The sequence below is a fragment of the Meleagris gallopavo genome, chromosome 26 (genome assembly GCF_905368555.1).
Source record: "Meleagris gallopavo chromosome 26, MGAL_WU_HG_1.1, whole genome shotgun sequence".
NCBI lineage: Eukaryota > Metazoa > Chordata > Aves > Galliformes > Phasianidae > Meleagris > Meleagris gallopavo.
This window is the reverse complement of record NC_139429.1, coordinates 5,131,092-5,153,505: the sequence shown is the minus strand read 5'-3', so window position 1 is coordinate 5,153,505 and position 22,414 is coordinate 5,131,092. Positions and strand designations below refer to the sequence as shown.

The 22,414-nt window shown below is 51.4% G+C and overlaps 3 protein-coding genes across 5 annotated transcripts; all 3 read left to right on the top strand.

The window, feature by feature from the left end:
* Window positions 1-726: 726 nt before the first annotated feature.
* APOA5 (apolipoprotein A5) lies at window positions 727-2,743 on the top strand. 2 transcript variants are annotated; one of them, XM_010723713.4, is made up of 4 exons: window positions 727-903; window positions 1,001-1,106; window positions 1,553-1,655; window positions 1,769-2,743. In XM_010723713.4, the coding sequence occupies exons 2-4, from the start codon at window positions 1,028-1,030 to the stop codon at window positions 2,661-2,663; spliced, it is 1,077 nt and encodes a 358-aa protein (XP_010722015.1). In that variant the 5' UTR covers window positions 727-903; window positions 1,001-1,027; the 3' UTR covers window positions 2,664-2,743. The 2 variants fall into 2 exon arrangements, with proteins under 2 accessions (XP_010722015.1, XP_010722016.1); XM_010723714.4 differs by having other exon boundaries at window positions 730-903; window positions 1,001-1,076.
* A 155-nt stretch (window positions 2,744-2,898) lies between these two features.
* Window positions 2,899-7,627, top strand: ZPR1 (ZPR1 zinc finger). 2 transcript variants are annotated; one of them, XM_010723717.4, is made up of 14 exons: window positions 2,899-3,084; window positions 3,251-3,412; window positions 3,991-4,081; window positions 4,242-4,312; window positions 4,499-4,585; window positions 4,671-4,793; window positions 4,980-5,033; window positions 5,146-5,212; window positions 5,412-5,482; window positions 5,808-5,897; window positions 6,018-6,128; window positions 6,476-6,562; window positions 6,839-6,904; window positions 7,281-7,627. In XM_010723717.4, the coding sequence occupies exons 1-14, from the start codon at window positions 2,956-2,958 to the stop codon at window positions 7,413-7,415; spliced, it is 1,344 nt and encodes a 447-aa protein (XP_010722019.1). In that variant the 5' UTR covers window positions 2,899-2,955; the 3' UTR covers window positions 7,416-7,627. The 2 variants fall into 2 exon arrangements, with proteins under 2 accessions (XP_010722019.1, XP_085065196.1); XM_085209070.1 differs by lacking the exon at window positions 3,251-3,412.
* A 116-nt stretch (window positions 7,628-7,743) lies between these two features.
* BUD13 (BUD13 spliceosome associated protein) lies at window positions 7,744-14,104 on the top strand. Its single transcript, XM_085209069.1, has 12 exons — window positions 7,744-7,932; window positions 8,064-8,154; window positions 8,678-8,762; window positions 8,888-8,945; window positions 9,646-10,283; window positions 10,628-10,736; window positions 10,830-10,923; window positions 11,263-11,368; window positions 11,724-11,862; window positions 12,089-12,273; window positions 12,665-12,746; window positions 13,096-14,104. Exons 1-12 carry the CDS (start codon window positions 7,814-7,816, stop codon window positions 13,187-13,189), a joined length of 1,800 nt encoding a protein of 599 aa, XP_085065195.1. The 5' UTR covers window positions 7,744-7,813; the 3' UTR covers window positions 13,190-14,104.
* The last annotated feature ends 8,310 nt before the right edge of the window (window positions 14,105-22,414 follow it).

Genomic DNA, 22,414 nt, shown 5'->3' with positions numbered 1-22,414 from the left:
AGGCAGTGCTGGAGGTGCCTGGTTCCAGCAGGTCTACTCCTGCCCCTGTTTGCTGGGTTGCTTCAGAGCAAATATTTCAAAGCCGAGGGTCAGCAGCCAGGCAGGAGCAGCCCCACAGCAGCCCGTGCATTGGGCCCTCTTCTGCTAAGAGCAGAGGGTCCAAGATCTGCACCAAGAGCACTGGAGGAAAAATGGTAAAAGAAATACACAGAGGCACGGAGCCTTTGGCATTCTGTAGGGAAGTAGCTGCTCACAATTTGCAATCACCCAGCCCATATCCCAGGAGCGCTCTCTGGCCCAGGCACTCCTTGCTCTGCTCTCCCATTCCCTGCACAACAGACCCCTCATCCCACACATAAGGATTTTGCCCCGAGATACAAAGCTCAGATGGGAGCGAAGGTCAGCTCCATCCCGAGAAGCCCACAGAGCAAACAGTGAGGCCCTATTATCGCTGGGACAACAACAAACACCGACACACCAACAATCCACCCACTGGGAGATGCTGGGGGAGCGGGGAGGGCTCACTGCAGCTCTGGGGGTTAAGGTCAGGCCGGATGGCCGCAGTCCAGATGGTGCAGGGCACGTGCAGCAGTCAGGTGATGGGCACTCACGTCATCCCCCAGGCACGCTGCTGGACCTCCACGTTGTATTTACATGGAGTGAGGTCCAAAAAGCCTACCCCTGTGGATGCGCTTATCTCCGAGCTCTTCTGCTGCCCGCAGATGGGTATATAAAGTGAGCCGTGCCTGGCTGCAGCAAGAGGTGACAGCAGCCAGGTGCAGGGCAGAGGTGCAGCCTTGCTGTGCTCCCCATACTGGGGACACCTGGCCTCTGGCAGAACGTGTCTGACCTCGCTGGGCAGCCCCACGCAGGAGCAGCACTACCCCCGACTCCAGAAGTGAGGTAAAATTGGGGAGTGAAACATAGGGACAGATGGCCCATGGGACAGAGACCAGCGCTGTGGCATGAATTAACGCTCACTTCTCTCTTTATCTTGTAGTGTTGCAGCTTGCTGGCCCAGCAGATCATGTCCCTGAAGGCTGTGCTTCTGCTCACCCTCCTGGCCACTCTGCCAGGTTGGTGTCTGCGTGGCTCCAGGCTGCCAGGTGGCACGGGGATGGGGTGGAAAAGGGGTGTGGGGGAGCTCTGGCAACAGCCACCACAGAGCAAAGGTGGCCACGCTCACATGCCCAGCTGCTCCGGCCCCGTGATGGGTCTCTGAGTTCCTTTGAACCCGCGCCGTGGCCGCCGTGTGCCGACCTGCTCCCATCCTCGCGCTACCTCGTGACTCAGAGCAAGTCATCAGCAGGCAGCTGGTGGTTGCTGTGGGCACGGGGTCCTGCAGGAGCACAAAGCCCCAGCAGCTGTGTCCATCTGCCACTTCAGGGGTGGCTTCCCGGGTAACACAGAACTGGTAAAACATGTGATGAAGCCCAAGAGCATCCCCACCCACACCCACATTCAACCACCCCATCTGCTTTGTGTTTTCCCAAGCTTTGCTTTGTATCCCCAGCTCTGTGGGCTGCTCCAATAACAACTTCTCTTCTTGTAGTGTCACCAGCCGAGCTGGCACGGAATGGCTTCTGGGATTACCTCAGCCAGCTGACCAGTGACAAGGACAGCCTAGAGCAGGCACAGGGCAGCAAGCTGGGCAGGTGAGTATCCCGTTCCTGGGGCTCACACCACACTGAGAGGAGCTGGATGTAAAGCTCATGCCCTTCCTGTAAGTCAGTGGTGCTCTATTAACTGTATCTGCTGTCTTGTACAGAAATCTGAAGGAAAGCCTTCAGGATGGGGTCAGCAATGTGGGGAACTTCCTTGAGAAGCTGGCGCCTCTCAACAGAGGCATCCAGCCACGGCTGTACCATGACTCTGACAGCCTGCGGAAGCTCATCAGGAAGGAGCTGGAGAGTCTGAGAGTGAAACTGTCCCCTTACGTGGACGATGTGCACCACAGAGTCGGCAAGCACCTGGAAGACCTCCGCTATCAGCTGCAGCCCTTCACTGAGGAGCTGCTGGATCAAGTGTCCCTCCGCGCACGGGAGCTGCAGCGCCACCTGACGCCCAGCCGCGACGTGGCGGCTCAGCTGCTGGACGGAGTGGATGAAGTGCAGCGTTTCATGGCTCACTACGCCGATAAGATCGCCTTCCACACGGACCAGGTGAAGGACATCTTCCAGCCATACGCCGACAGGCTGGTGAGCGAGATCCAGCGCTCAGTGGAGGAGCTGCACAGGAACGTGGTCCCGCACAGCCCCGCCAGCCCGGAGCAGCTCAACCAGCACATCCGCGAGCTGTCCGCCAAGCTGACGCAGAACGCACGGGATCTGCACCGCAACATCCAGCGCAACCTGGAGCAGCTGAAGGCCAAGCTCAGCCTTCGCCCCAGCCGCCCCGGGGAGCGCTACGCCGAGGAGATGGCCAGCGAGGTGCAGCAACGCATCGAGGAGTTCCGCAGGGACACCTATCTCCAGATCCAGGACTTCACGCGCGCCGTGCACCAGGAGACGGAGGACATGAGGCTGAAGCTGTCCTCCCGGCCCCACTACACGGAGGAGGCTGCGGGCAGCCCGGCCCCACTAGAGGACCTGCGAGCCAGCCTGGACGCGCTGTGGAGAGATCTGTCGCACAGCCTGAGCGAGCGCGGCGCGGACGCACCCTGACGGCCCGGCGCGGAGCGCGGGGAGCGGGGCCGGGCGTAATAAAGGCTCCGAGCCACCAGGCCTCGCCTCCTCCGCCGCCATCACCGTCCCTCTGGTTCTTCATCACGTGATCTTATCCAGTCACGTGATCTTTTCCAATCACGCGATATTTCCAATCACGCGATATTTCCGATCACGTGATGTTTTCACACGTCACGTGATCCGTTCTCGTCACGAACCTTCTCCGTCACGTGACCGGCCCCCGTCACGTGGTCGCGCGGTGCGCAGGCGCGTTGGGAGCGGCCCGGCCAACATGTCGGCGCTAGGCGCGGTGGAGGCGGCCGGTGCTGGGGGGGCTGCCCTGTTCCGGCCCCTCAGCGCCGAGGATGGCGAGCAGCAGCCGGCGGAGATCGAGTCCCTGTGCATGAACTGCTACCGCAACGTGAGGGCGGAAAGGGGGGCGGTGGGGACTGGTGTAGGGGTGTGCTGGAGGAGTGAGGCCTGTGGGAGGCCGTAGCTGAGGGCTGTAGCTGGGGGCTGTGTGGGGATGGAGCCCCGCAGGGCTGTGTAGGCCGCGCCCGGCTCCATCGGGCTCCTCGCTGCTGCAGGGAGTGACGCGGCTCCTGCTGACCAGGATCCCCTTCTTCAAAGAGATCATCGTCAGCTCCTTCACCTGTGAGAGCTGCTCCTGGTCCAACACCGAGATCCAGTCGGCGGGCCGCATCCAGGAGCAGGGCGTGCGTTGTGCCCTGGCCGTGGCCTCCCGGCAGGTGAGCAGCACATTCCTGCTCCTCTCAGCAAACAGCTGGGTCTGTACCGAAGGGATGTGGGGAGCTGCTTCAGAGCTGCCCTATGCGTACCTTTATTCCTCATGTGTTGCTCTTGAGAATAAAAGCTCCTCTGCTGTTTGAGAAATCACTTTTTTTTTTTTCTCCAATGAACCACTTAATCCCCAAACGTATGTATTACTGATGCACTTGTGTGCATAGGAATTATCTTCCTGCATGTTCCATTTATCTTGCCAGCTCGTTGCTCCCTTGCTCTGATGTCTGCAATGAGCAGTGCCTGCAGTTCTCTCCCCAGAGCTGCAGAGGTTGTGAGGAATCTGCCCCTCCCAAGTGGGTGGATGAGGCAGGAGTTTGGGCTGTGTGTTGGGTGGTCTCTGAAAGTGTAACTTCAAACTGGAATGGGATGTTTGTTTTGTTTCTGCCTCTCAGCAAAGAGGATGGCTGCTAAAGTTGCCTTCAAACTATTGCTGCTGCTTCTGCAAGAACTGTATGCCCCAGTGTGGGCACTTAGGATGTGGAAGCTCCTGGTCCTAATGCTGCTTGTGAACTGTTGTGTGCAGGATATGGACAGGGAGATTGTGAAGACTGACTGTGCCACTATTCGAATTCCAGAGCTGGACTTTGAGATCCCTGCCTTCTCCCAGAAGGGAGGTGGGTATGTGGCCTGTGCCCCTTTGCATGCCTCTGTTATGTAGTAGGCAGTGTTTGAGGAACAGCCCTTCTGTCAGTATGTGTTGTCTGGGCAAGCCATCAGGTTTTGGAACACTGCTGGGGTGTACTTAATGCAGCTTCTGTTTCTTTCCCTGTCAAGTTCTTACCACCATTGAAGGCATAATTGACAGAGCTGTTATGGGTCTGGAGCAGGACCAGCCTGTCCGCAGGGTAAGGTGCTGTGAAAGAGGAATCTTCTGAGAACTGCTTGTTTGGCAAATGCTTACTTTATAACTCCTTCACCTACTGGCTTTACACTCTGCTAAGTGTATCATGAGCTCCTGTTTGTGCTATCAGCGATTTTGTCTTCAGCTCTGGGTTGCCCCTGATATCAGTCTCAAATGTGTCCTCTTGCAGGCAACAGACAAAGAGGTGGCAAGTAAAATAGATGACTTCATTAGTAAGTTAAAGCAGCTGAAAGAAGTACATTCCCCTTTCACATTCGTAAGTATGTCCAGGAGTGCAGACCCATTCTGTTGGAGGAGTGGGCTGGCTTCTTAAGGCTTCCTGTGGCTCTCTTCTCCTATAGATCATAGATGATCCTTCAGGGAACAGCTTTGTGGAGAATCCCCATGCGCCTCAGAAAGATGAAGCTCTTGTAGTCACTTATTATAAGCGGACTCCCCAGCAGGCTGCTATGTTGGGTCTTGAGGTAACGTGGAGGTGTTGTGTTCCCTTCCTGCTCAGCCTTGCCCTCTCCATTGCTGGTGATGTGGTGTCAACTTTCCTTCCACACAAGACCAACTGGCCTTGGTGTGCTCCAATCCACCCCTTGCTACCTGGGAGACCTTTAATTAGAGAGGAGGCACAGGTAGAAGTTAAAAACTTTCTGTTGCAGGAAGAGGAATTGGATGAGAAGCCAGCTGATTCTGCAGAGGATCTGAGGAACGAGGTGGGTGACTTTTGCAATGCAGTGAGGGCTCTGTGCAGGTGACTGGCACATGGGGCAGGCTTGCAGGGCTGGCTGATGTTCCCTGACTGTCCTTTTCATTCCTGTGCTTTAGGTACTGCAGTTCAACACCAACTGTCCTGAGTGCAATGCTCCAGCTAACACAAACATGAAGCTAGTGCGTATCCTTTGAGTGGTGGCATGGGCTCAGATGGGTGTTTTCTGCTGGAGTCTGTGCAAAGGCCAGGGTATGAGCTCCTTTATGAGCTGACCTAGACCTATTCCTGCTGCATCCATAAGGCACAAATAAATTATTTCTAGTAGAAGCTGCAGGCTACTCTTAGATTCTTCTGTTGAATTTTCCTTGACTGTCTGCTCCAGAAATCCCACACTTCAAGGAAGTGATTATCATGGCCACAAACTGTGACTCCTGTGGGCACAGAACAAATGAGGTAAACTATTGACATCTTTTTCTTGTTTTTGGGGTGTTGGGGTGTGTGTTCTTCTGTGCTTTGATGGGTAGGAGTTTCTCAGACTTGCTGGCCATGGTCCTGTGTTCGTTAAATTTGTGAAGGGAGAAAATACTGTCTGGAAAAGCTCCATGAAATGAATGAGGGTAATCCATCCCCAGACCTGTGATGTTCCCTGCTTTTGAGGGGCTGTCCCCAAGCCTGGAGTAACCTTTGCAATGCTCAGCAGCCATGGCAGACCCTCCAAGAGCATCCTGGCCTGACTCAAGTACAAAAGTCCCGTCTGCTGACTGCCACGTGTTCCTAGGTAAAGTCTGGAGGAGCAATTGAACCCCGAGGCACCAGGATTACCTTTAGAATTACAGATCCTTCAGACATGACGAGAGACATCCTAAAGGTAATGAGCCTTCAGGTGTTTCCCTCCGTCCCTCCTTGGCACCTGTGAAGGGTGCACAGTGGCCTGGCTGTTCCCTGAGGAGTGGAGCTGTCAGGATTCACATGGAGGTCTCTGTTGCAGTCAGAAACGTGCAGCGTGGAGATTCCAGAGTTGGAGTTTGAGCTGGGAATGGGAGCACTGGGAGGGAAATTCACCACTCTGGAAGGGTTGCTGAAAGATATCAAAGACTTGGTGAGTGGTTCTTGTTGCCTTCCAGTGGACCCTGCCAAAGGAGCTTGTTTTTCTCAGGGTGGAGCAGCGCACTCCCCTGTGGGCTTCGTGTTATCTTTGCATCATAGTGTGTCAGTTATACTTGTGGATTCTTATCTGCAGCTCCTGTACCCCACTGGTTTGGTGGCAGCAGGGGTCAGACTTGGTCATGCTGTCAGCTTGAGTCCTTGCACTCTGCCTGAGGGGCACTTCTGAACGCCCAGCAGAGCTCAGACCCCTCTGTACTAATATTTAGTCTGCCTGTGGCACAGGGGCTTTGGTGCTGCCTTTCTCCTGCGCTGCACAAATGCCCGTGTCTGCTCTTCCAGGTTGAGAGAAACCCATTCACTTTGGGGGACAGCTCTACTCCAAGCAAAACGGAAAAGCTGCAGGAGTTCATTGGCAGATTGCAGGAGGTAAGTGTCTTCTGAAGTCTCAATAAACTGTAACGTGGTTTTGCCACCGTTTTTGCTGCTTTGAAGTGTGTTAACTCCTTGGCAAGTGTCGCCGTACCTCTGCAAGCTGTTCCACCCTTGCCCTTTGTGCCGTCACATCTTGTCAAGCTATTGCTGTTACTGGGAAAGATGTCAGAACTGTGAAGCGTGCCATGAGTCTGTTGGTGCTGGAAGCAGAAAGGAAGTGAAGGATTAGAAGAAGCCTGAAAGTATTGACATGCTGCTCTCTTTCTGCAGATAATAGAAGGGAAGACAAAGGCTGTCTTTGTAATGGATGACCCCGCAGGCAACAGCTATCTTCAGGTACGGTGGTGTGCAGTCAGACTTGAAGTATTCTGAGCAGCTTGAGTGTGTTTTTTTTTCACGTCCTTGGTGTGTGTTGGCTGTCAGGGTTCGTTTTGGGCTGGAGTACCGAGTGGGTTTCTGTAGGCTCTGCCCAGGAGGAGAAAACTGCTTGTGGCTTTGTGGGAAGGGAGGTGGGAGCAGTGTCAGCTCTGTGATATCAAGGAGTCTGGTCGTCCTGTTTGGATTGAATGATGGAGTCTGTGGCATGAAGAACAGGTTTTATCCTCAGTGTTGGGGCTGGATTTAAATCCTGCCTGCAGCTCTGCAGCAGTGCTGAAGCATTTGTAGCCTGAGGCTCGGGCACGGTGTGCAGGAAGCTTTTCTCTCCCTGCAGAACGTGTACGCCCCAGAGGAGGACCCGGAGCTGAAGGTGGAGCACTACGAACGCACGTTTGAGCAGAACGAAGACCTGGGCCTCAACGACATGAAGACTGAGGGCTATGAGACAGCGCCGGCCTCGGGCCGATAGCAGCACAGTGCAAAGCAGCCCCTCTGTGCTCTGAGGAGCAGAACTCATTCCTTCCCGTGCTGCTGGAAGCGACTCGCAGGCCTGAAGAGCAAGAACTTCCCGGTGGGGGGCAGTCTGGGGACGAGGGGTTATTTAAAAGCTGTTTGTGCGGCTTCTGGATTGCGGGGCTGCGGGCGCTGTGCCGCACGCCAATAAAGCGTTCTCAGCATGCAGGCGCACGTGTGCTGGCAGGGCTGGAGGCCCCGCCCCTCGGTGTAGCCACGCCTCCTTTCGACGAAGCCCCGCCCGTTCATCTACGCCCCTTTCCGCGAGGCCTTGCCTACCGTTTTGCGCCACATGCGGCGGAAGTCCCGCCCTCCAGCGCCGTTTCGCTGCTCTTCGCTTCCGGTCGCGGTGCCATGGCAGCGCAGGGTATCTCCAAAGCGCAGTACCTGCAGCGCTACCTCAGCGGCCCTCCCGCCGCTCAGCCCCGCCGCCACCGCAAGAAGAAGCCCCCGAGCGGCTCCGGCAGAGCCGGGTGAGTGCGGGCGGCACGGCCCGAGCGGGTCGCGGCGTCCCCTGAGGCCTACATCTCCTTCCCCCATCCCGGCGCGGCCTGCGGGCTTCGGGCGGGCGCTGCGCTGATGGCGGCCCTCTGTCCGCCCTCAGGATGCGGATCGTGGATGACGACGTGGGCTGGAGCAGCATCGCCGCTGTGCCCGAGAAGGAAGAGGAGGAGGACGAAAGCGACGTGCCCGTGGTGAGCAGCTGGGCCCGGGCCTGGTACTTTGCAGGGGAGGAGTCTCTTGTGGGGCGGTTATGATTGAACCGCTTACGAACAGCGAAAGCGGGGGCTGGGCGTCGTGATGGCTGTTAGAGCCTTAAAAACGGCCGGCGGGGTGAGGCAGAGGGAGAGGAACGGCTATAGAATGTGCTGTGTGCTGACTGGGAACATAGGAAGGGAAGAGAGTAAGGCTGCAGGCAAAGCCTTTGGATCGTTCTTTCTAGTGCGGGAATAGTTGCCCTGTCCCTGGAGGTGTTCAAGGCCAGGTTGAATGGAGCCCTGGGCAGCCTGGGTTGGTATGAAATGTGGAGGTTGGTGCCCTGCTTGTGGTAGAAGGGTTGGAGTTTGGTGACCCTTGAGGTCCCTTGCAACCCAGGCCATTCTGTGATTCTGTAATAGCTGATCCTTTGGTTTAGAGAGCGTAGATCCTTTTTTTTTTTTTTTTTTTTTTAAAAAAAAAAAAAAAGCTGTGTTGTTTGGTCTGTTCTCTCACCTTCAGGTGGCAGAGTTTATTGATGAGCGTCCGGATGAAGTGAAGCTCATGGAGGAGTTCCGCACAAACGCTAAATGGAAGCTTTTAGGAGGTGAGGATGGATCTTGCTGTCATTTCTGCCTGAATGTTTTTGCAGTTGTAAACAGTGAAATGAGGAGATACAAGGAATTATAAAGAACATTACTGGTGATTGCTTACTGATTGTTTTTTGTTCAGACCAGAATGAAGACTCACAGAACTCGGATATTTCAGTCCCTGCCAAACCTACCACAAGGTATGGATGTCCAGCTACAAACTCTAGCATTGATTGATCCTTTTTTGTGTTTTCATCCATCTGTGCTGCAGTTTCAAGGCCTGCAGCAAAGTGTGAGAAGTAGCTTCCACGAGGATCCCTTTTTCCATGCTGAATCCACTGTGGCTGGGGGAGAAGTGCTTCCAGCTAGCATGTTGTTTGGGTTTCTGTAAGGTCCATGAGCAGTTATCCCACAACCCTTTGATGATATCAGAGCAGTCGGAGTGATGACAGACTCTAGATGTGTAACATAGTGACAATGGTAGTGTTACAACATGCCTCTTTTCTGAGGTGGTTATATGGGATGTTCTGTGATCAGAAAGAGTTTAGACTAAGATAGTGTGATGGGGTGTTATTTTGTGGGAAGGTGATTAGTGGAGGACACAGAGTGGGGTTTATAGTTTTGAATGTTACAAGGGTTAATGAAGACTTGAAGTGATACAGTTAGAGCTTTTCCGTGATCAAAGTTGTCTTGGAGTTCTTCTGGGATCCGTTTTGGGCAATCTGTGGCTCAGTCATGCAGATCACTGTGTGTTACCCTACCGGTAGTTTTACTGGTACCCTTTACTGGTACCTACTGGTATCAAATAGTAGATCCTGTTTGATATCTGTGTCTGTTTGGAAGATGAGAAATGAAAATGAATAAGCTAACTCTTATTTGAAGCTTCTCCTCCTTTCTTAGGCAACAACGTCACGACTCCCCAGATTTGTCCCCTCCCAGACAAGAGAGAAATGATTCCCCCAGCCTCTTACCTCGCAAGCAACAACAACGTGACTCCCCGGACCTGTCACCTCCGAGGAGGAAGCGCCACGACTCCCCGGACCTGTCACCTCCCAGGAGGAAGCGCCACGACTCCCCGGACCTGTCACCTCCCAGGAGGAAGCGCCACGACTCCCCGGACCTGTCACCTCCCAGGAGGAAGCGCCACGACTCCCCGGACCTGTCACCTCCCAGGAGGAAGCGCCACGACTCCCCAGACCTGTCACCTCCCAGGAGGAAGCGCCACGACTCCCCGGACCTGTCACCTCCCAGGAGGAAGCGCCACGACTCCCCGGACCTGTCTCCCGAAAGAGTCAGTTCAGCAATGGGAAAAAAAGGCTGTCAAATGACAGATAAGTCACTGCTGGGAGAGATCCAAGGAGAGCAGCTTCATTTTGGGCACAGCTCCTCCGACAAGCCCTTGTCACGTCAGAAGCAGCAGACTGCTCCAGATCTGTCCCTTCAGTGTAAGAGGAGGTATGATTCTGACCCAGATTCATCACCGCCTCTGAGAAAGAGGGCTGGGTCACCAGGTCAGAAAAAGCTGAGTAAAACAAAAGGTGAGTGTGTGTAAGAATGTGTATCCAAAAGCATGGAATGGTGGTGGATAGATTGTCACTTCTGTTCGTAAAAATAGTTCTTGTCATGCTGTATTTAGTTAGTTTGAGGAGATTTATCCTAAAAGTGGTCTGGGTAACTCTTAAAAAGTTGTCCAAAATGAAAACAAAGCTTAAGTCTTGTCTCCAAGCAGTGCACGTTCAGAAGGAATAGAATTTCAAGGCTGATGTCACATGCTTGTTCTTTACAGTTTGTCATCACTTAACCCACAGACAAATCAAAGCCTTATCTCATATCTCCCCATGTTTGGGCCTCTAGTGGTTCTTCATGTATGTTTGTGTTGCAGATGCTTCCCACGTAGAAAAGCTCCATCGTGACTCTGATTCTCCACCTCCACGAAGGGGTACCCAAAATGCCTCTGAGGCAGACCTTTCTCCCCAGCGGAAGAATCACAGGTTAGGTCTATTCCACAATGATTCCCATAAGCATGGTCCTCTTCAACATGTTCAGAGCAAGTCTTCATGCTCCGATTTCTCTCTTCCACAAAGGGCTCTGCCTACTGGAAAGAGTCAGCGTGGTTCAAGGAGTCCCCCTGATCTCTCACGTCATCGGTACCCTGATGATAAGGGATCTCCCCAAAAGGTAAGGGTTTTGTTTTTCCATCTGAGCTGTAATTACTTCCTTTGATAGAAATCTTTAAAAGCGTGAATGGCTTACAGATGGTAGAGAAATATAGCTTGTAAGTGCAGCTGTGCCGGCCTGTCAATTTGCAACAAGACAAAGTGTGAGGTAGATGAAAGATGAGCTGTGACTCAGTCCTCTGCGTTTCTGGAGGTCTGTGGAAACTGTTCCCAAAAATGGCATCAAAGTGGTTTTGGAACACGGCTGTTTCTCCTGAAACTTCCCCTTATTATACCTGTGGGTCACTGGACAGCTCTCAGCCAGCAGTAAATGTGATTCTGATTCTTGTTTGATTTGCAGGCCAAAATGATGTCTGGGGTCAAAGCTGGCTTGGTGTCAGCTGACGTGCTGCGGAAAGAGCAGCAGGAGCTCAGGAAGCAGGAGAGAAGTAGCAAGCACTTGGAAGGTAAAGGTCTAAAACCACTGCAAAACATCAGCTTTTTCTCCGCTTTTGGCTGCCTATTAGTGCTATATCAGGCCCTGTCTTAGAGGGCTGGTTGTTAGGGTGTTGATGGAGAGCATCCCTGTTGGTTGGCATCTAGGCATGCTGATGAATTCACGTAGATAAGGCCAGTGGGTCACAAATAAAATTTGAGTGGTGATTTCAAAGAAGTGCCAATGAAACAACTGTGAGGCTTTTGCCCCGTCTGCAAGTCCTGAAGGAGCAGGCTGTTACTCCAAGAGCTCATTGCATGAGTCAGTCATTGAATGGTTTGGAAGCCATTCCAATGTGAGTGACTTAAGGTATCTGTTACCCCCAGAGGAATCCCGACACACAGAAACCATCTTCCGTGACAAGTCAGGCCGCAAGAGGGACCTTGAGCAGGAACGGCTTGAACAGAAGCAGAAAGATGAAGCAAAGTCAGAGCGAGATGAACAATATGCCAGATGGGGAAAGGGGTAAGGTGATTCTGGTGACATGCCACTTGCAGGGTTGGGGCCTGAGGGTTGGTAATGGGTTTGCGCCTGGGACCAGGTTATTTTGTGTGGATTTACCCTGTTTTTGCTGGATGCTTATCAGGAATGCTGCGCACAGTGGACTGTGGTCAGTACTGCAAACTGAACAGGTCACAGTAAATGATTCTGTAGTTTTGAGGTGAAGCTTTGTTTGTGTGTTTGTTTTCAGATTAGCACAGGGGAGGCAACAGCAGCAGAACGTGGAAGATGCAATAAAAGAGATGCAAAAGCCTTTGGCCCGTTACATCGATGATGAGGATCTGGATCGAATGCTGCGAGAACAAGAGAGAGAAGGAGACCCAATGGCTGAGTTCATCAAAAAAAGGAAAGCCAAAGAGAACAAGGAAAAGAAAGGTATGGATATGGAGCTGAGCTGGTGTGGGTTTTAAAGCCCAGGGAGCATAGAAATGCAGCTGCTGTTCAGTGAACAGCTTTAGGTCACCGTGGCAGCTGAGTCCTGAAGGACTCCTAGTCTAGCTTTAGTGCCACAGCAACAACATCTCTTACTGACCCGTTAGCAGTTTCTGTTGCTATTATTTGGTAGCTTAGAGTGCAGTATGTGGTGACGTAGGCAGTAAACACACTATGGTTTGTTTAAAGGTATTGTTGGGAGTTTCCACTGTGAGCTCTTCGGCTATTAGGCAGCCGGTGCTTTGGGTCTGAGTAAACCTTCCAGGTTGGTGATAATGTGGTGACAAGATTGCACTGAAATAACAAATGGTTGTATTGCTGTTTCTGTCTCTAGAAAAACCTAGGTACAGTGGACCAGCACCTCCCCTCAACAGATTTAATATATGGCCTGGGCATCGCTGGGATGGGGTGGACAGGTAGGTATTCCTGATACACTGATATCATTGAATGATAGTACAGCTATGTGAGCTTTTGCTTCAGAGAGTTTACAGTGAGTGAGATTTAACACATTCAGCCTTTACATTGCTAACAGTTATGAATGGGTGGTAGAGACATAGCTTGTCTGGGACAGAAGGGAGCCAGGTTCTAATCTGATTTGTCATGACTTGTGGGAGGCACAACCTGCTGTTAGCCATAGATCAGGGTGGAAACTGGGCTGGAGGTGGTGGTGCAAAAGTAGTGGAAAACTTGTGATGTCACTTAAAAGCTTTGTGACTTTAGAAAATGTATGTGGTAGCCCATGGTCTTATTGGTCTCCCTTTGTAGGTCCAATGGATTTGAGAAGCAGTTCTTTGCCAGGATGGCCGACAAGAAGGCGGTTCAGGAGCTTGCATACAAGTGGAGCATTGAAGACATGTAGAAAGAAGAAATAACCATGTGAGACAACATGCCTGAATTGAGACTTGCTTGCTGCCACTGCCAGAGCCATAAGTAATGGCTCCTCTGCCTGGACCAAGTGCAGTCATTGGCATTCAGTATCCTAGTGGATCATCCTCTAGGAAGCAAGGCTGTGTTTAGGGGAGAGCTGCTGGAGGAGGACTTTCCTGGCAGCCAGAAAGGACCAGTGCCAAAGCTGCAGTGGCTGCTGCCACAGGAATACTTCTGCTCCGTGGTGTTCCCTCATGAGGTGCTGCAAACACTGATGTCTGACCCACTTGTTTCTCTTCTATATAAACTATAGAAACTGTGTTGAATTGTTTTATGCCAAATGCTTTGTCCTGTGAATCTTTTTTTTTTTTTTTTTTTTTATACAAATCTTCAAATGTCCTAAATCTCAGGTTTCTTTTCATGGTGGAAATATGCTGGAATCTAAGTCCTGGAGAGTTAACCCCATCCGGTGTGTTGGCCTATTGCAGCACACAGTTGTGGTTGCAGGTATGGCTGAGTTCTTCCAGAGGGTGTTTTTTGCTCTGAAACAGCTCGGTACTGTGAGCTGATTTACCTCTGGGCTTGTGTCAGATCTGCCCCATGTCCTCACCGTGAGCCCAGAGGGCTTCTGTTCAGTGTTGTGTAACTTTTAAGCCTTCTAGTTCTTGGAGTCTTTGGCTTGCAGCGAAGTTAGCACAGCAGAGCTGCTCATAGCCCTTCTTGGAGCTGTGCCTGGTGGGTCAGTATGTGGCAAGAAGCTGCTTGCTGTATATCACTCTGGTTCTCTCCTAGAAAAAGCTGAAAGAACAACACGCCGTGTTATATTTGACAGCAAAATCTTCAGAAGCTCCAGCAGCTCCTTGGGGGTTAATTTCTTGTGGAAATAAACATGCAGAGGCCATTTAAACTGTTTCCCCTGACCATTATTTTCTTCATACCAGCTAATGGTCATGGATTAGACCCCACGGACTTCTCTGGACAGCGTTGCTGATGGCTCAGCAGTTCCTTAGCACTGCTGCCTGGGGGCTCGCTTCAGCACGAAGCATCGCCTCTCTCTTGTGATCAGATTGGTCGGGATTGAAGCTGGAGGCCAAGCAGAGTGCTGCACTCCATTCCTGCTTGCAAGAAAGCACTTCTGGAAATAAACACAGTAGTTCATGTTTACATCCCAGAGAGCAGGTATTAAAGGCAGGCAGCAGTTTCCATGGAGATGCCTTGTCTTCAGCAGTGATCAGGGAGCAGTCATCAGCATTGCTCTTTGCAGCGATTTTCAGGCAGTAGGAGGGCTGTGGGTGAGAAGGATAATGACAAAGTTTTCTCTGCAGTGTGAATGCCTTGGGACTTTCTTCCCTGTTTTTCATTCACTGTTGTTTCTAGCAATCCTGAAATCCACGTGTGAGAGGTAGATTGTGTTTTTTCCAGTGGAAATTTCCAGTCTTTCTGTATGTAACATAGAATAAGTTGTCTTTCACAACAGAAAGCTGCTGAACAGAGTAAAGTTGAGACTGGAGCATTCCAACCTAAGTAAAACTGTCACGGGCACACGGTAAGGTAATTATAGGGTAGAGTCTGGTACAGGACAGAAGCAGTGTGCTAATTGTTGAGAATATTGTCCTCCTATCCCCATAAAAAGCACAGAAGATACCCAAAGGCAATGGGTTGGTGACAGACATTGTATGGAAGTGTAATGTAGCAACAGCATCAGAAGGTTGTGAGCCTGAAATGCTCAACCAGTGAGTGCCAGGAGAGGCTTTACCTGCGTCAGACCCAGGGTATATAGTGGGATGGATGTCACTGACTGGTTGTGCAATTTCTCCCTTGTCAGTAGGGAGTGTGCAGTAATGAATAAACTGCTCTTCAGAGAGATCTGTGCCTGATTAGAAATTGTTGATCTCGAGCGTGTTTCTCACAATAGTGTGTCAGTTATACTTGTGGATTCTTGTCTGCAGCTCCTGTACCCCACTGGTTTGGTGGCAGCAGGGGTCAGACTTGGTCATGCTGTCAGCTTGAGTCCTTGCACTCTGCCTGAGGGGCACTTCTGAACACCCAGCAGAGCTCAGACCCCTCTGTACTAATATTTAGTCTGCCTGTGGCACAGGGGCTTTGGTGCTGCCTTTCTCCTGCGCTGCACAAATGCCCGTGTCTGCTCTTCCAGGTTGAGAGAAACCCATTCACTTTGGGGGACAGCTCTACTCCAAGCAAAACGGAAAAGCTGCAGGAGTTCATTGGCAGATTGCAGGAGGTAAGTGTCTTCTGAAGTCTCAATAAACTGTAATGTGGTTTTGCCACCGTTTTTGCTGCTTTGAAGTGTGTTAACTCCTTGGCAAGTGTCGCCGTACCTCTGCAAGCTGTTCCACCCTTGCCCTTTGTGCCGTCACATCTTGTCAAGCTATTGCTGTTACTGGGAAAGATGTCAGAACTGTGAATCGTGCCATGAGTCTGTTGGTGCTGGAAGCAGAAAGGAAGTGAAGGATTAGAAGAAGCCTGAAAGTATTGACATGCTGCTCTCTTTCTGCAGATAATAGAAGGGAAGACAAAGGCTGTCTTTGTAATGGATGACCCCGCAGGCAACAGCTATCTTCAGGTACGGTGGTGTGCAGTCAGACTTGAAGTATTCTGAGCAGCTTGAGTGTGTTTTTTTCACGTCCTTGGTGTGTGTTGGCTGTCAGGGTTCGTTTTGGGCTGGAGTACTGAGTGGGTTTCTGTAGGCTCTGTCCAGGAGAAGACAGGTTCGTAGGCCTGAAGAGCCAGAACTTCCCGTGGGGGGCAGTCTGGGGACGAGGGGTTATTTAAAAGCTGTTTGTGCGGCTTCTGGATTGCGGGGCTGCGGGCGCTGTGCCGCACGCCAATAAAGCGTTCTCAGCATGCAGGCGCACGTGTGCTGGCAGGGCTGGAAGCCCCGCCCCTCGGTGTAGCCACGCCTCCTTCAGCGAAGCTCCGCCTACCTAGCAGCCCTCCTTCAGCGAGGCTACGCCCACCGTTTCGCGCCACATACGGCGGAAGTTCCGCCCACTTCCTCGCCCCCAACGCCGTTGTACCGCCCTTCACTTCCGGTCGCGTTGCCATGGCAGCGCAGGGCGGTCCAAAGCCGTGGTCTCGTTGCTCTCGCTTTGTAGGTCGGTCGGATTCGAGCAGCATTTCTTTGCCCAGATGGCTGACAAGAAGGTACTCAGGAGCTTGCAGAGAAGTAGAACATTGAAGACTTTCTCTACTGATTTTAAAGGCTACAATTTTATGGTTTTAGATGTCGGTACAGATGTTTATTACTTCATGGGGCCTTACAGCAGGGTTCATTGCAGTACTGAATTTATAATGTGTATTAAAATTTTATTACCAGATACTTTCTTGCTAGGCTATATCTGTGAAAAGAGATACAGGAGAGTTTAGCTGATTAAATTTACACATAAAAATGAAGCCTTTTGTATCGTTGCCCAGATTCAAATTGGCAAATGCCTCGATGGCTGGTGTGGATTATAATGTACTGCTTTGAAATGGCTCTGCAGCTTCAGGAGGGACAGGGGAGCTGCCTCTCTCCATCTGCTGATGGATCTGGTGTGTCTGCAAACAGGCTGGGAGCTTGGCTGGGTTGGAACACCTCCATCCCAGAGCTGCTTTGCAGTGTCCCACCAGCACCAGAAGAGTGGAGTGGGGTGCGGGGGTGGTGGCTCTGAGGGGACAATAAGGTCTGACACAAGTAAAGGAGTGTGAATACTTCTGCCCTGTACCTCTGAGTGACTCCAAAGCTGCTTTTTGCAAATATAGAGCTGAGCTCTGGTATCTCTTGTGACAACTGCAGGGACGTTGGCTTCGTGTGCAAGATGTCCAATACACATCTGATTCGGGCAGTGAGAGGAGGAAAGCTGTCTGCGCTTTGCTGAGGGCTCCCACACCTCAGGAGGGCAGTGAGGATGAGTGCTGCCTCCCCCCTCCGGGCCATGGCAGCCGGCAGAGGGTGCTGGCACACTGGGTTTGGCCGTGCCTGTGGCACAGAGGGGTGCTCCTGCCCAGGGCTGGATGCCCGAGCTATGGGTGCAGCCGTGCTCAGCACTCCTGGGTGCTGCAGCACGTGTGTGCTGGGGAAGGAGGGATGTTTGGAGTGTGCCGCATATCCTGGAGCCCAACCTGAGATCTGAGCACACCAGCTGGTTCCTGTGTGTGCCTTCCTTCCCATGCTGACCCTGTGCACGCACATGTGTTGGCTAGAGAGGGGGGAGGATGGCTTGTCCCGTTGCCCTTGCTCTTTGTCCTGCTTTGGCTCAGCTCTGCTGTCTGACGTGGCTGTGTGTGAGCGGTTCTGGCAGCAGAGAAATTGGAAAAGGCTCCAGGATCCTCTGGGATGAGAGGGGTGATGGAGACGAAGAGAGCGGTGCTGGGAAGCGGATCTCTTGAATATTGTTTCTGGAAGGGCAACAGTCCCGTTCTTGGCATCTTAACAGCAACTTTGATTAGCTTTAACCAAAAAAAATATGAATATTAAAATCTTAATTTAATTTAAAACACTGTCATTCATAGTCATGGCAAACACCAAGCAGAGTAATTATTATGCAAATGAGGCAGATAGAAAAAATGATTAATAATTGCACAAATTAAAAATTATTGTAAACATCCTGTGACGAGTGATAAGTCCGCGAGGAGTGCGTGCGCAGGAGGCAGCGTTGCTCTGCCAGCTCCTGCATCCTGATTTTCTCATTAGTGGGATTTAATTAGCAAATGATGCGGAGGAACTGAGCAGCATTTGAGGCGGGTCAGGGGTCGCTGCGCCCGGTGTGTGGTTCCAGGTGATGGCAGGGAGATGCTGGGATGCAGACTGAGCTTTGCATTCAGCTCCATCCCGACAACTGTGGTTTTTAGGGTATCTGGGCAGGGAGAAGGGGGACCTACAGCTGCTGGCTGGGGTTGACAGTGCTGTGTTGTCCCCATATGCACCCTGCTTGCCCTCGTGCCACCCAGCCCTGCTCTCTGCCATCCCCAGGTCTCCTGGGCTCCGAGCTGCCCCAGCAGCAGGCTTCACCCCTGACCAGCCCCCAAATGGGCACTTGCTAATTACTGGGAGAGTTTGCTCCCTCCAAGAATTAATGAGCTTATTTGTCTGGCATTTTGCTGCTAATTGCATAACATTATTTTTTTCCCCCTGTTTGACTGTTTTGCTTTTATACTTTTGACAGCGAGCACGATAATAATAATAATAGGCTTACACTGGCTAATAGGCTTACGTGGTGCATTATTCATGTCAAGGACAAGCAATTAAGCTTGGCCTCACACATAATAATTAGATTTTTGTTGATGAGCTCATCAGTAATGTGTTTAGTCAAGATTAAGAGCTTAATTCCTGGTGGGTGACATCACCTGCCCCCCGTGACCCCTGGCCATGGTGTGGGGTGCAGGAGGACCGCTGTGCTGGGTGAGCAGGGCATTTTTTTTTTTTTTTGATGTGGAGGGTGGTGAGATGTGTGTCTGTCCGTGTTTCACACCAGGAAACAGATGGAAGTGGTTTCTCTGAAATGCTGTGATTTCCTGCCTGGTTCCCAACAAGTGCTGCTTCCCTGAGCCCTGCAGTGCTCTGCATGGATGGATGGATGGAAATACACCCTCCTCTGACTACCAGGCTCTTTTGCCTCCCCCCTTTTTTTTTCTTAAATAGCTCTGCTAAAGTGGGTTCTGGCAGGTGACATGTTATTGTAACTTTTCCCTGCTGTGATCTCCTATTATTTTTTTAATTAAAAAGAGCCCCAGATTTGTCATTTTAATTTTGCTCTAAATGGCAGCGGCTCTGAGTGGCGGCGCTTGGTGAAGGCTGGAGACCGTGAGTCACCCTGAGCTGCTGGGACAGCCAAGAGATGGGACTAAAGGATAGAGCTGAGGGATAGGGCTGGTGTGGGACCCCTATGGATCCCCCCAAAGGGACCCCTGGGCTCCAGCAACACTTTGTCCACTGGGACCGTGAGTCCATCCCAGCTGGCAGCGGTGCCAGGAGCACAGAGCCATTAAGGCTGCCAGGTTACTGATTGTATATGCACGTGTGCACTTTTCTTAATTGTGGAATAATTAGGGGCACGCAGAGATAAAAATTACTAATAATATTTACTCTAGACTTTTTTTTTTTTTTTAATAACCCCTCTCTCTTGCTTCGTTCTCCGAGTCTTGGTGGAAATAACTTTGCAGATCCCAGTTAATGAATATTTGTAAATGCAAGAACATTCAGTGCTGGAATATCCAGAGGGCATCCTCTCTCCTCCTTGTAATTCTTTTATTTTTTTTTTCAGGAGATATTTAATATTTATGGTTCCATATCCTTGTGAATAAAAGAGCCACCCGCAAACCCCGAGGAGCAGCGAGGCTGCGGATATTTATGGCGCTTCCTTTTCTCCCCTTTCAATTACAAAGACACCTCGCATAATGAAGCGCTAATAACCTTGTTAATCTAGGATTGATACTCTTTCTCCTGGCCGTCTCTTAATAGAATTAAAAACAGATTAATAATCAACGGGAGGCTGTGTGTGATGAAGGGAAAAGGATGGGGTGTGGTATCCCAGGGTTGGGATGTGGGCATGGGGTGAGCTGGCAGTGCTCTGCTAAGGGGGGAGATGGGTTTTCCCTCCTCTTTACACAGCTTAAATTTTTAAGACAAACAGCCGTGTAACGCCATCTCCTAATGAAACTGTTTTATGTTAATTAATTATGTATCAAGGCTCATTTTCATGCGCAGCCTGGCTCTGCTTCCCCTCTGCCGAGCCTTTGATCTGTCAGAGGCTAAACGGGAGATAAATAATCAAATTAAAAAGCAGCCTGGATGGAAATAAACACATTTAAGCTGTGTTATTTGGTGGTTGGTGTGGGGCTCTGAGTTCAGTTGCTCTGTGGGCTCCTCCTGTGCCTCAGTTTCCCTGCAGTGTCCCCGTGCCCCGCTGCCACCATTCTGGCTTTATGGTCATAGTGTTTGAGCCTGCCTGCGATTACCAGCACGCAGATTTCTTCTTTAAGTTCTCTGAGCAGGGAGGGATGCATGGGTAGCAAAACCCACATCTTGCTGTGCAATCAAAGGGAGCACGGAAAGCGCCGTGCCCTCCAGGCTGGCTGCAGGCCCTGCTTTTGGGCTTCTGAAGGCTCTTCTGTGCTGCATCGGTTCTTATTAATCCACACATTGGAGCTGGCTTAGGGGGCAGCACGCCCAGGGCATCGGGTGGGCTTTTAGCTTGGAGAAGCCCAACACGAACTCTGTTTCTCCAGAGCCAACCAGGTGGCAGCCGAGCTGCACAAGGAAGGTGGGAGGTGGCTCTCGCACAAGGGGTGCCCATCTGCAGCAAGCCCTCTCCATCCACCCAAGTGCAAAAGGAGAAGGAAAGGTGCTGTATAAGATGCGTGCAAAGGCGCCGTGCTGGAAGGCTGTGCTGAAAGCTAATCAGGTCACTGCATTTTTAACGTGGCATAGGAAATCTTTATGTTTTTTGTCAGTCTCATTCTTCTCCCCGCTCCCTCTGTAGGGGGGCTGAATTATTTAATGCTGAATATGAAGTGGAGCTGTTTTCCCTCTGCCGGGCTGCTGACGGTGCGTTTTGGCCCGGGAAGATTGGCAGATGGCTGTTCTCTGGGGCGGGTGCAGGGGGAACCCATAATGCTGAGCAAATTACCCACTTATAGCCAGATTTACAAGAATCACTGAGATCCCACTTAAAGGCATCTCAATAAATAGGCCAGATTCGCTCGAGCGTGCAGCACCCAGCAGCTCGAAGATACACCCCGACGGAGCACTCCCAGCCTCTCTGTATGGAGTTTTTCCATTTCTTTGCATGCAGCAGCAAAATCTGCTCTTCTCACATCGTGCCTGGTCTGCCTGGTGGCCTTCTGGGATGGAGTGATGGCACTGGTGGGCAAAGGAAGGGCTCCAAACTGGAGCACGTGGGGTGATGTGTGGACTCAGCCTGTAGTTGGGTGTCACCAAACGTGTGTTGATGGGGCAGTGGTCGGGCATGATGGTGATCACACTACAGGTGAATCAACACAGAGGGCTGCTCTGCGTATCAGGGTTTATCTTCTCCATTAATGGCTTTCTAAATTGGTGGCAGTGGAGCAAAAAAACCCAATTTGAACTCAGAGCATGCATGATTACTATTGTAATAACCTTGGCTAATAAGAATATGATGTGGTGTTAGGCTAGGAAAGAAAACACATTTCTCATTAGCTTTTTGATTAATTACTCCACATAATTTCCTAGGGGGACAAGCCTGGGACTGATTGCCTTTGCTTTTGACGTGCGGAAGTGGTTTACCTTAACTTAATAATTTTCTCAGTGACATTTTAATGGCAACCCTCAGTTCAGCTCTGGTTGGCCGCGGGCTGTGCTCCCACTCTGGGCATGGGGTGGTGCTCTCTCCCAACCCCATATGGCCCCATATGGCCTTGCTGGGGCTCAGCAGAGGTGTTTTGCCTTAGTACCTGGGAGTCTGACAGCTGTAGTGCCGTGTGAGCACTGCCAGGGATCCAGCTGCTGGAAGGCTGATGTTTACATACAAAAGCGACCGCTTTCCTTCTGTGCCTTATAATGCAAATACTTGACAGGCGTGAAAGTATTGGGTAGCTGGGTGATGTTGCCACATGGTGGTATTGAGTAGGGTTGGAAGGAGAGAAAAAGCTGAGAGGGGAGCGAACAGAGATCTGCTGCGTTCTGTTGCTGGAAATTGACTTATGCTTTGGATTTCTCCATCGTAACATCACACAGAACATTGATATTTTCTTGTGGCAGGTGCTGCTTTATCATAGGGAATGTGATGGGGGGGGGCACGGGCAGTGCTGGGCCGTGGCCTCATGTGTCCCACACTGAGATGTGGTGCAAACCGAAGTGACCTGCCTTGGCTGGTGGCTTTTACGCCGTAATTAAAACATTGGCGCGTCCATACAAATTTCCACTAACTGAAATGTCAGGGTAATTCTCACCCTGCTGCCGTGACATTTCTGGGGGCATTGTCTGAGAGTGGATGGCATGCTGCTGGGCGCTGCCTTCCCTCGGTCTTATTGAGCTTTGTGTTACTTTGGTGCTCCCCAGGACCTTTATTCCAGAGCTCATCCGCACCTGGGGGCTCACAGAACTAAAAGTAGGGCCTGGCCTTGCTGGAAGTCTGCCAAGCAAAAGGGCAGAGATGCAGAGAACAGCCTCTAAATGGAAACTGGAGCACAGCATCCTCTGAGCACAGGTGAGGGGCAGGCAGGGGCACACAGAGGA